At 44.7% G+C, this 12500-nt stretch overlaps 2 protein-coding genes across 4 annotated transcripts in view; one reads left to right on the plus strand and one right to left on the minus strand.

Moving 5' to 3' along the window:
• The window catches only part of vars1 (valyl-tRNA synthetase 1), a 38838-nt gene that overhangs the window by 5186 nt on the left and 21152 nt on the right, over positions 1–12500 (plus strand). For all 3 annotated transcript variants that reach the window (XM_042108028.1, XM_042108027.1, XM_042108029.1), the window contains exons 9-24: positions 1–104; positions 197–278; positions 380–499; positions 696–804; positions 3410–3498; positions 3866–3956; positions 4161–4285; positions 4697–4800; positions 5392–5550; positions 7683–7773; positions 7905–8010; positions 8139–8209; positions 10155–10280; positions 11141–11245; positions 11370–11438; positions 12143–12221. The exon at positions 1–104 is cut by the window's left edge and continues 61 nt beyond it. In XM_042108028.1, coding sequence (XP_041963962.1) covers positions 1–104; positions 197–278; positions 380–499; positions 696–804; positions 3410–3498; positions 3866–3956; positions 4161–4285; positions 4697–4800; positions 5392–5550; positions 7683–7773; positions 7905–8010; positions 8139–8209; positions 10155–10280; positions 11141–11245; positions 11370–11438; positions 12143–12221 — 1630 coding nt within the window. The remainder of the gene's footprint in view (positions 105–196; positions 279–379; positions 500–695; positions 805–3409; positions 3499–3865; positions 3957–4160; positions 4286–4696; positions 4801–5391; positions 5551–7682; positions 7774–7904; positions 8011–8138; positions 8210–10154; positions 10281–11140; positions 11246–11369; positions 11439–12142; positions 12222–12500) is intronic.
• The window catches only part of abhd16a (abhydrolase domain containing 16A, phospholipase), a 29963-nt gene continuing 22395 nt past the window's right edge, over positions 4933–12500 (minus strand). The window contains exon 21 of the transcript XR_006034777.1: positions 4933–4954. The gene's annotated coding sequence lies outside the window, so the exon portion shown is untranslated. The remainder of the gene's footprint in view (positions 4955–12500) is intronic.

Here is a 12500-nt window from a genome sequence, read left to right on the forward strand (position 1 = left end):
ACCCAAGTGGTGGTGGAGAAGAAGCTGATGAGGGAGAGAGGCCTGAGCCGCCACGACCTTGGCAGAGAGCAGTTCATCTCGGAGGTCTGGAAGTGGAAGAATGAGTAAGTGAGGGAAGGAGAGAGAGAGAGGAAGAGAGAGATGGAGAGAGCTTCATGGTACTAAAGGTTACTAATGATGACTGTGTGTGTCTTAGGAAGGGGGACCGTATCTACCACCAGCTAAAGAAGTTGGGTTCCTCTCTGGACTGGGACAGAGCCTGCTTCACCATGGATTCTGTAAGCAGTGTACACACACACACACACACACACACACCACACACACAACATTGTCATCACCACCTCTCTCTCTTCCTCTGTGTGTGTGTGCGTGTGTGTAGAAACTGTCGTATGCAGTGCAGGAGGCGTTCGTGCGGATGCATGAGGAGGGGGTGATCTACCGCAGCAAGAGACTCGTCAACTGGTCCTGCACACTCAACTCTGCCATCTCCGACATCGAGGTACACTCACACTCACACTCACACACACACACACACACACAATGGTCATCTAAGCCATCTAAGATATAAAGCTGCTCATCAGATGATGTCTGAGAAATAGTTTCAGTTGAAGCAGCATCGTTTTGTACAAATGAATACAGACTGACAACAAAAGTGTGTGTGTGTGTGTGTGTGTGTGTGTGTGTGTGTGTGTCAGGTGGATAAGAAGGAGCTGACAGGGCGGACGCTGCTGCCAGTGCCTGGTTACAAGGAGAAGGTGGAGTTTGGGGTGCTGGTGTCTTTCTCTTACAAGATCGAAGGCTCAGGTGAGAGACTGCAGGGTGTTAAAAACACACACACGTGTACACACACACACACACACACACACACACACTCACTAAAAGACTGGTATTTACATAAATTATGAAAAGGACCGGACCAAGGATGGACCCTTGAGGGACACCTCTTTTAACCGGCAAGAATTCTGAGCTGTCATCAGTCAGGAGCATTTAGGTTTCTGTGTTCTAACAGCCTTTGTGCTGCAGAATAGTTCCTTCTGCACTTATGGACTAACTGCAGTGAATTAGTACTGACTACAGTGCAGCGAGTTAGAACTGACTACAGTGACGTAGGGCGTACTCACACTACGCCATCCGTACCGTACCCGAGTACGTTTGACCACCAAAGTCCGGTTTGTTTGACCAGTGTGATTGCTCCGTACCGTACCCGGGCCCGCATAGGGAAGGGGTACGGTTGGGGTGATCAAGCCTATGCAAAGATTCTAGAGCACAGCAGCTCAACTGTTCCTGGGTACAGTTTGATAGTGTGCAGTGTGAGTGCGGAGCAAGAACGGGAGAGAACCGTACTCCGGCACGGTACAAATGAATTAGAGATTCACCGATTGATCGGCTGGTGACCGGAATTGGACAATTTTCACGTGATTGGCCATGACCGGCGACCGGCCGGTCAGTCTGAGACATGCCGATTTTATGCCGGTCAAATGCACTCGCGGGTCGCACTTGAAACACCTATCTGAGTTTGCAAAGTTTGAAGAAGCTAGCAAAGGCCAGCACTCAGGGCTGGATGTAGAAAGAAAGCGCTAATACCTAGTTTTTACTATGTGCAGAAAGCGAACACTGTGCTTTTGCGAGGAATTAACTAAGCTGTCACTTCATTAGGCTACGTAAACAGCGCTCATCACCACCCTTCCCTGCCGCTAATTGTGTGCCCACAGCTGAACCACAAGCGCAGCTGAATGGAGTTAACCAATTGCGACATTAAAAAGAATCAAAGTTTAGCGATCATAAGCTGATGTCAACAAGCAGCGACATACAGAGTAGGCCTAGTAGTTCCACTCCACTTAAAAATACTCAAACTATTTACTGCATGTAGACTAGGGCTATGCCTTAATACTAGTCTAACAGATTGAGAAGTGGATGTTGTGAATGTGAACATACGATAGCCTATTAGAAAGGCAAACAAAAGTTAAAGTTGCTTTTGACATAGTAGCCTAGGCATACAGTAAAGAAAACTGGTGCTCGGAATAGCCTACAAAACAGACGCGCATACATATGGCGGAGCACCTAATCAATCGCTATTAGCACTTCTCCTCCCCTGTGTTTGTGTGATATTCCCACTTTTCCCTCACCCTCCCATATGAACATATGTTCCATGGTAGCATGTTCAAATGTATCATGAAAATTGTTTTTGTATTTTTAGTTGGATATTGGATGTAGGAAGAAAAAAATGGGTGTTCCATAACACAGTGCATTTAGTAGTGTGTGGAATGAATGTCCCACACTGGGAAGCATTATAGTTTGATACTGCAGCTGAAGTTAGACTTGAAGAAGAAACTGTCACCTGTTCCATTTTTTTTACAGCCATTCCATTATTGATAAGTTCATAAAATGTCTATGTTAACATGTTCTATTAAAGAAAAGATGGAAAATAAAAAACTCATTGTGTGTGCTGTAAAGTGGTTAGGAGAAATGAAATCGGAATCGGCTAAAATCGGTATCGGCCCAGAAAATTGCAATCGGTGCATCTCTAAAATGAACCATGCCCAGTGTGAGAATGCCCTTACGACTGCAGAAGAGTTATTACTGACTACAGTGATTTAGTGCTGACTACAGTGATTTAGTGCTGACTACAGTGATTTATTACTGACTACAGTGATTTAGTGCTGACTACAGTGATTTATTACTGACTACAGTGATTTAGTACCGACTACAGTGTAGTGATTTAGTGCTGACTACAATGAGATTACAGTGACTTAGTGCTGACTACAGTGATTTAGTGCTGACTACAGTGATTTATTACTGACTACAGTGATTTAGTGCCGACTACAGTGTAGTGATTTAGTGCTGACTACAATGAGATTACAGTGACTTAGTGCTGACTACAGTGATTTAGTGCTGACTACAGTGATTTAGTGCTGACTACAATGAGATTACAGTGACTTAGTGCTGACTACAGTGATTTAGTGCTGACTACAGTGACACTACAGTGACTTAGTGTTGACTACAGTGATTTAGTGCTGACTACAGTGAGACTACAGTGATTTAGTGCTGACTAGAGTGAGACTACAGTGATTTAGTGCTGACTAGAGTGAGACTACAGTGACTTAGTGCTGACTACAGTGTAGTGACTTAGTGCTGACTACAGTGTAGTGACTTAGTGCTGACTACAGTGCAATGTTATGTTGCTTAAAGTGACAAATGATGAGCCTTGTGTTTCAATTAAAATGTTTGACACTAGTGCAATGCTGCCCCTCCAACTGTTCCGCTGCATACTGACCAATAGGAAATCTGCTGCTTGCCGCTGGTTAGTGTGATCCCTGCCCTAGTACAGACTCCAGAAGGGACCCAGGGTTTGGAATTGCAAAGGAATTTATACCAGTTTAATGAAAAGAGTCTGACCCCCCCCCCCCAGATGAGGAGGTTGTCGTGGCCACCACTCGTATTGAGACCATGCTGGGAGACACAGCTGTGGCGGTCCACCCCAACGACCCCAGATACCAGGTTCATTCCTCTCTCTCTTCTCTTCCTCCCCCTCTCTTCTCTCCTCTTTCTTCCCTCCACTTGAATATCGTTTCATCACCTGGAATGCTCAATTAAAAAACCTGATTTATGAATATTAAAAAAGATTGAGATATTGCATTTTGGACTGAAGCTCTTCATATGTTCAGTAACACTGTGTTGCTATGCCCCCCCCCCCCCCCCCCCCCCCCATCTCATATGTTTAGTAACACTATTCACTGTTGCTATGCCCCCCCTCCTCTCATATGTTCAGTAACACTGTGTTGCTATGCCCCCCCCCCCCCCCCTCTCATATGTTCAGTAACACTGTGTTGCTATGCCCCCCCCCCCCCTCCTCTCCTCCTATCAGCACCTGAAGGGGAAGCTGGTGCTCCATCCCTTCTCTGAGCGCCGGATGCCCATCGTATTTGACGAGTTTGTTGACATGGCCTTTGGCACAGGTACTGTGTGTGTGTGTGTGTGTGTGTAAGGGGATGTGGGTGTGTGTAAGGGGATGTGGGTGTTAACTGTGTGTTTCTGGTGTTAAGATTTCCCATGATCATAATGTGTGTGTGTGTGTCTGTGTTAAGGTGCGGTGAAGATCACTCCAGCCCATGATCATAATGATTGTGTGTGTGTGTGTGTGTGTGTGTGTGTGTGTTAAGGTGCGGTGAAGATCACTCCAGCCCATGATCATAATGATTATGAGGTTGGTGTCAGACACAAGCTGGACTTCATCAACATCCTGGATGAGAATGGATACCTCATCAACGTGCCCAAGCCCTTCTTGGTACACACACACACACACACACACACACACACACACACACACACACACACACACACACACACACACACACACACATGCACGCACGCATTTTCACTCTCACTTTTCTCTTTCTGATTCGCTCACCCTCACTCATGCACACACACACACTCACACACACACTCACACTCACACATACAGTACACACACATGAATGTATTTTGAGTGTTTGTTGAGCTGCTGCATATTAATGTTGTGTGTTCCTGCAGGCGCATATTAATTAAGCAAATAAACTCATTAATTATTTATGATGCTGTAATTAAATATTCCTAGTTTAGGGTACAGGTCCTTTTGTACTATTGAGCTGTGAAAAGAAACTGAACTCTCACAGAGACTCTCTCTCTCTGTTTCACACACACACGCACACACACACAGGGTATGAAGCGATTTGAGGCCAGGAAGGCTGTACTGCAGGCTCTGAAGGACAGAGGCCAATTTAAGGAGATCAAGGACAATCCCATGGTGGTGCCCGTGTGCAGGTGAGAAGCACACACACACTTATACGCACACACGCACACACATTATATGCAAACACAGACACGCACACGCACACAAACACTTACTGTATACGCACACACACACTAATACGCTCACACACACACACACACACACACACACACACACACACACACACTTATACGCACACATGCTCATACACACTTATATGCACACACACACACACACACTTATACGCACACATGCACACACACACACACACACTTATACGCTCACACACACACACATGCACACACACACTTATACGCTCACACACACACACGCACACACACTTATACGCTCACACACACCCACACACACACACACTTATACGCACAGGCACACTTGCACACACTCACACACACGCAGGCACACTTGCACACACTCACAGACGTACACACACATACGCACACACACACCTGCACACTCATACACACAAATCTGATCTGACCAGGTCTGTGAACATGCATATAGTTTCATGAACACCACTGTCACAGAGAGATTATTACATTTTGGCCCCAATTTGACTCCCAACACTGTGTGTGTGTGTGTGTGTGTGTGTGTATGTGTGTTAGTCGCTCTAAGGACATCGTGGAGCCCCTACTGAAGCCACAGTGGTATGTCAACTGCGCAGATATGGGCAAGCAGGCAGCGGATGCCGTCAGGGACGGGAGTCTGAAGATCATCCCTGACCATCACCTCAAGACCTGGTTCAATTGGATGGACAACATCAGGTACACACACACACACACACCACACATTGTAAAGGGATATTCCACCATTTGGGGAAATACACTTGTTTTCCACCTCCCCTTGAGTTAAACAATTGAGTTTTACCTTTCCCCAGGTCATCCAGCCGTTCTCTGAGTCTGACAGTAGCACTTTTAGCTCCAGCTCATTGAATCAGATTAGACCGTTAGCTTATAGCAGAGATGCTAACGGTCTAATCTGATTCAATGAGCTGGAGCTAAAAGTGCTATACCTTTAATAATTTATTTACAGGGTACCTGCGGGGTCTTAAAAGTCTTAAATTTAATATGGTCAAATTAAGGCCTTAAAAGTATTGAAAGTCTTAAATTTAAAATGGTCAAATTGAGGCCTTAAAAGTATTGAGACACATAAGACACAACGTCTTATTTTCTCCTTTGGTAGAATTAATGGATACGCACACAGTGACAGTGTTTCAGTGATATGTTCTGAGGTGTGATGCAAGCAATGAGGGACCTGAGTTGTGGGAAACCAAATAGAGAGGTTGAGTCTGGTAGGGAGGACTTGTATCTAGCACACAAACGCACGCATGCGCACGTGCACACACACGCCAGCCATAGCTGAAGAACTCGCCTCACCTGTCTGGTCACCTTACCGCGTGTCCTAGCTAGAGTTTGATCCTGTGCCTATTTTCTGTCACTTAGGTTGTTCTGCCCTTTGGAAAGAGAAACATGACTCAGTAGATGCTGGGCATATTTATCAGATATTTATCTGTGTGGAAAGAGAGCACTCCGTGCCACACACACACACACTCACATTGAGTTAGGACAAGCTGTAAGCCAGTTTACCATGCAACCTGTATGGCTTTTTAGTTTTTAGTTAGTTTTTAGTGTGGCGATCACTGAGCAAATGAGACACAAGAGCTGAAAGGGCTGCATAGCGCAGTGTTCCTGTAGTTCCTGTACCTGTAGTGTTCCTGTACTGTAGTTCCTGTACCTGTAGTGCTGCTGTACTGTAGTTCCTGTACTGTAGTGGGCAGAGTAGTGTTCCTGTACTGTAGTTCCTGTACTGTAGTTCCTGTACCTGTAGTGGGCTGAGTAGTGTTCCTGTAGTTCCTGTACCTGTAGTGTTCCTGTACTGTAGTTCCTGTACTGTAGTGGGCAGAGTAGTGTTCCTGTACTGTAGTTCCTGTACTGTAGTTCCTGTACCTGTAGTGGGCTGAGTAGTGTTCCTGTACTGTAGTTCCTGTACCTGTAGTGTTCCTGTACTGTAGGTCCTGTACCTGTAGTGGGCCGAGTAGTGTTCCTGTACCTGTAGTGTTCCTGTACTGTAGTTCCTGTACCTGTAGTGGGCCGAGTAGTGTTCCTGTACCTGTAGTGTTCCTGTACTGTAGTTCCCGTACCTGTAGTGGGCCGAGTAGTGTTCCTGTACCTGTAGTGTTCCTGTACTGTAGTTCCTGTACCTGTAGTGTTGCTGTACTGTAGTTCCTGTACTGTAGTGGGCAGAGTAGTGTTCCTGTACTGTAGTTCCTGTACTGTAGTTCCTGTACCTGTAGTGGGCTGAGTAGTGTTCCTGTAGTTCCTGTACCTGTAGTGTTCCTGTACTGTAGTTCCTGTACTGTAGTGGGCAGAGTAGTGTTCCTGTACTGTAGTTCCTGTACTGTAGTTCCTGTACCTGTAGTGGGCTGAGTAGTGTTCCTGTACTGTAGTTCCTGTACCTGTAGTGTTCCTGTACTGTAGTTCCTGTACCTGTAGTGGGCCGAGTAGTGTTCCTGTACCTGTAGTGTTCCTGTACTGTAGTTCCCGTACCCGTAGTGGGCCGAGTAGTGTTCCTGTACCTGTAGTGTTCCTGTACTGTAGTTCCTGTACCTGTAGTGGGCCGAGTAGTGTTCCTGTACCTGGTAATGGGCTGAGTACCTGTAATGGAAACGAGCCTATACACACATACGTACACACACACACACACACACACACACACACACACACACACACATATATATATATATATATATATATATATATATATATATATATATATATATACACACAAACACACACACATACATACACTTATCTTTTTGTGTCCTCAGAGTTAAGAAACATACACACTCACACTCTCATATTAATGTTTGTGTTTTTGTGTGTGTGTGTGTACTCAGGGACTGGTGTATCTCTCGGCAGCTCTGGTGGGGTCACAGGATTCCGGCTTACTTTGTCACCGTGGACGACCCTGCAGTCAAACCTGGAGAGGTGACTCATCAATAATCTCTCTCTCTCTCTCTCTCTCTCTTTCTCCTCTCATCCCTCAATGTGAACTTTATCACTGTGGTAGTTCAGATGGATGGTATCATCTTGTGCGTGCGTGCGTGTGTGTGTGTTAGGATATGGATGGCCATTACTGGGTGAGTGGCAGATCTGAGGCAGAGGCGAAGGAGAAGGCAGCCAAACGCTTCAACGTCCCCGCAGAAAAGATCTCCCTCCGACAGGGTGAGACGTGTGTGTGTGTGTGTGTGTGTGTGTGTGTGTGTGGGGAGAGAGGGCACTGTGGTGTCCACAAAGAAGACCCTAGTGTGTGTGTGTGTGAAGACCTTAATGTGTGTGTTTCTTGTCTCCAGATGAGGATGTGTTGGACACCTGGTTCTCCTCTGGCATTTTCCCCTTCTCCATCTTTGGCTGGCCCAACGAGGTGAGATACGCACGCGCACACACACACACACACACACACACACACACATGCACATTCATATACACATACCCCGCCCCCCCCCCCCCCCCCCCCCCCCCCCGCCCACCCCAGAAAAGACAGGGTTTACACACACAAACACACACACATTCACTCACATTGCTTCCGTCAAAATGTAAAACACACACACGGCACAGCCTCTTAAAGCGTGACAACTGAGGGTCTTTTGCATCGTAGTCTTTTGCAACCGAAGGTCTTTTTGTGAATGTAGCCGAGTCAAACTTTTGTTTAAAAGCACAATTAGGACAGAAGCGCCACTTTTAAGATTGACCGTATTGTTGTTTCCGGGTCAAATGGTCTTTTGAATGGGAGTGCTAGGGGCACTACTATGATTGCTTAAAAATTACTTTTTTTTTTCAAAATCACGTTTGGAAAACACTAAGAAGGCTCGACACAACATGAAACTTTGTTCAAAGTGTCACCAGGCTCTCTACACATGAATTTGAGCATTGAGAACATTGTTTGTGTACACAGAGTTTACTAAAAAGAAAGGTTTTGAACAACTCACTGGCAAGATGGCGGCGAGCGGATAAACCAATAGGGTCAATCTTAAAAGTGGCGCTTTGTGCACGTGGTCGTAATTATGCTTTTAAACAAAAGCTTGACTCGACATTCACAAAAAGACCCTAGGTTGCAGTTACGCTTTAACTGTCCTCAACCCTGTTAAGCTTTGTGTACGTGTAAAGGTGTACAGTATGTGTGTGTGTGTGTGTGTGTGTGTGTGTGTGTGTGTGTGTGTAAAGGTGTATGTGTGTGTAAAGGTCTGTGTGTGTGTAAAGGTGTTTGTGTGTGTTAAGTAGTAGTGGTGGGGGGAAAAACTATTCTGTTCAGTATCGCAATATTTTAGCCATCGTAATGCGAGAAATTCCCGCACACATTTTACAGCGGTTATATATAGCTGATGACGTTAATCTAATAATTGAGCGGTGTAAATGCGGGACCGGACAGACCAACTTCTGACTTGAATCGCACGTAACCCCGTGCAGAGCCACGCACAGAGCCACTTTGCAGGTGCGCTCTCTCTCGCAGCAGGACTTGTCACTGCTGAAGTCAAACCTATGCTAGGTGCTTCTACATCAACTGCTAACCGACAGGAAAGGAAAACAAAAGTTTAGCGATCAGAAACTCAGGAATTTTGCAAACACAGAAGGATTACATAGAGTGGCCATGAGACGCGAGGGAACATGGATGTGTTCTCCATTTGAGGAATGTAATCGATTGCGGATGTGCACAGACAGTTAGACACCGAGCGCATCACTACTTTCACTTTCTAGAGTGCGCATTCATTACGTGAAAGATGCTTCATACCAAAACAGCGATCAAACATTATCAAATTTATCATGATGTGTTGTCACAAACACTAATGCCTACTCCACTTAGAAAATCAAAACCAAAATCATGTAAGTAAAGACTAAGTAAAAGACTATGACTGTGTTGTTCTCTCATTGACACCTACAGTATAATAAAGGATATTATGACATTTAAAGAGAATTAAATATGACATCTGAAGTGAGTTGAATTGAAAAAAAAAAATCCTTATTTTTTGTAATGCCTTTGAATAATATGGGAGACATGAATCGCAATATATCGCAGTATCAAATCGCAATATGTTAAGAATTGCAATAATATCGTATTGTGGCCCAAATATCGCAATAGTATCGAATAATGACATTTTTGCCAATTCCCACCCCTAGTGTAAAGGTGTATGTGTGTGTAAAGGTAAACGTGTAAAGGTGGATGTGTGTGTTCTCTTTGTGTATGTGTAAAGGTGTATGTGTAAAGGTGTATGTGTAAAGGTGTACGTGTAAAGGTGTATGTGTGTGTTAAGGTAAACGTGTAAAGGTGTATGTGTGTGTTAAGGTAAAGGTGTATGTGTGTGTTCTCTCAGACGCAGGACTTGAATGTGTTCTACCCGGGCACTCTGCTGGAGACTGGACACGACATCCTGTTCTTCTGGGTGGCACGGATGGTCATGATGGGCCTCAAACTCACCGGCAAGCTACCCTTCACAGAGGTGTGTGTGTGGATGTGTGTGTGTGTGTGTGTGTGTGTGTGTGAGTGCGTGTGTGTGGGTGTACTACTCTATACATGGGTTAAAATGTGATATGATTAATGACTATATACGACTATTGGCAGCTTCCGGCTTCACAACGAGTACAAATATGATATGATTATCGACTATATACAACTATTGGCAGCGCCGGCCTCCATCTTCACAACGAGTACAAATGGCAATGCAGGTATTGACTTGGGACTATATTAGGGCGAAGCACTGCTACTTGGGTGTAGAGTTATCATGCAACACATGCACACAGTACTTTCTTACTCGTTGTGAAGACGGAGGCCACAAGAAGTAATTAGGGATTTTTATTTTTTTTTGTTATATTTGTGAACATGCTATCCGGCAACAAAGGATTCCATTCACTATGCTAAGCTAACCTAGAGGGGGCGCTACTGGACTATGACAATGCATGCACGGAGACAACAAAGCTTTTGCTCACTTATCTAACTCTAGGGGAGACGGTGAATAACCCAATTTTATAAAACAGTGGCGTGTTCCTTTTAATACAGTATTTTTTTTGTTTTTATAAAAATAGTTTATATATCAATATAATAATAATAATAATAATAATAATAGGCTACATAGCCCATATGCCCCTCCCCCCGGTCAGACACCCTAAAGAAATATGGACTGCAGCTTATTCAACTAAAAAAAAATGTGAAAAAATCGCATCATGAAGCTAAAATCGTGAATCGTTTTAAATTGTGAGTTGAACATATCATTACATCCCTATGATTAACACAAATCTGCATGTGTGTGTGTGTTGGTGTTTGTGTCTGCGTGTTTGTGTCTGTGCGTGTGTGTTTGCTCAGGTGTACCTGCACGCTGTGGTGAGAGATGCTCACGGCAGGAAGATGAGTAAATCTCTGGGAAACGTCATCGACCCTCTGGACGTCATCACCGGCATCTCACTAGAGGTCAGTCTCTCTTTTTCTCTCTTTCTTTCTCTCTCTCTCTCTCTCTCTTTATTGATTAGTTTAGATTTTGATTATCATGTTCTGTGTGTGTGTGTGTGTGTGTGTGTGTGTTTGTGTTTCTCAGGGTCTCCATGCCCAGCTGAAGGACAGTAATCTAGACCCTGTGGAAGTCGAGAAGGCCAAGGAAGGACAGGTGTGTGTGTGTGTGTTAGTAATGTGATGAAAGGTGTATGTGTGTGTGTGTGTGTGCAATATTAGAGTGATGCTTTACGTTTTATAATGCAGAGGTATATGTAAGGGATAATGTATAGAACGCCGGTCATTACTGGGAAAATAAGTCCCGACAGGGCAAACCGGACCCCGACGCGCAACATTATCCCGCTTATTATACGGCTACTTGCCAAAACGAAATAATAAACTCCCCACGATATGACTTTAGCCTACATAACCTAGCCTATTTGTTACCGTTCATCGTGGCATTTGCTGAGAAACAAATAGTTCGCAACAACACACGCTGCTGAACTTGAATCAAACATTCTTTAGAACACAGCTGATCAACCGTCTGCTTTCACGTTTGAATGAAGTTCCAGTCCTTGCGTAGTGATATGAAAGACGTATCAGAAGCACAAAACCCGTTGCCATTGACAGCGGTAACTATATGTTTGCAGCGGTAATTACATGAATTTATTTACCGCTAGAACTTTGGGAAATCCCATTCAAGTCAATGGAGCGTTCTACTAGCATTGTGAAGAGCCGTATAATAAAGCGTTTTATAATATAAGCAGTATTACCAGTCAGACCTGCAACTCTTCATCGTTTCATGAATCCCATTCTCATACCTGTGTGTGTGTGTGTGTGTGTGTGTGTGTGTGTGTGTGTGTGTGTGTGTGGTGACAGAAATCGGACTACCCCAGTGGCATCCCTGAGTGTGGTACTGATGCGTTGAGGTTTGCTCTGTGTGCCTACACTAGCCAAGGTAAACATTCTAATACCCCTCTACACTCCAATACCCCTCTACACTGTACCAACATACCATTCTAATACCCCTCTACACTCTACCAACATACCATTCTAATACCCCTCTACAACTCTACCAACATACCATTCTAATACCCCTCTACACTCCAATACCCCTCTACACCTCTACCAACATACCCATCATGCATCTGTGTTTATCCATCATGCCCCTGTGCTTACCCACAATGCCCCTGTGCTTACCCATGATGCCCCTGTGTTTACCCACAATGCCCCTGTG

The sequence above is a fragment of the Alosa sapidissima genome, chromosome 10 (genome assembly GCF_018492685.1).
Source record: "Alosa sapidissima isolate fAloSap1 chromosome 10, fAloSap1.pri, whole genome shotgun sequence".
Classification (NCBI taxonomy): Eukaryota; Metazoa; Chordata; class Actinopteri; order Clupeiformes; family Clupeidae; genus Alosa; species Alosa sapidissima.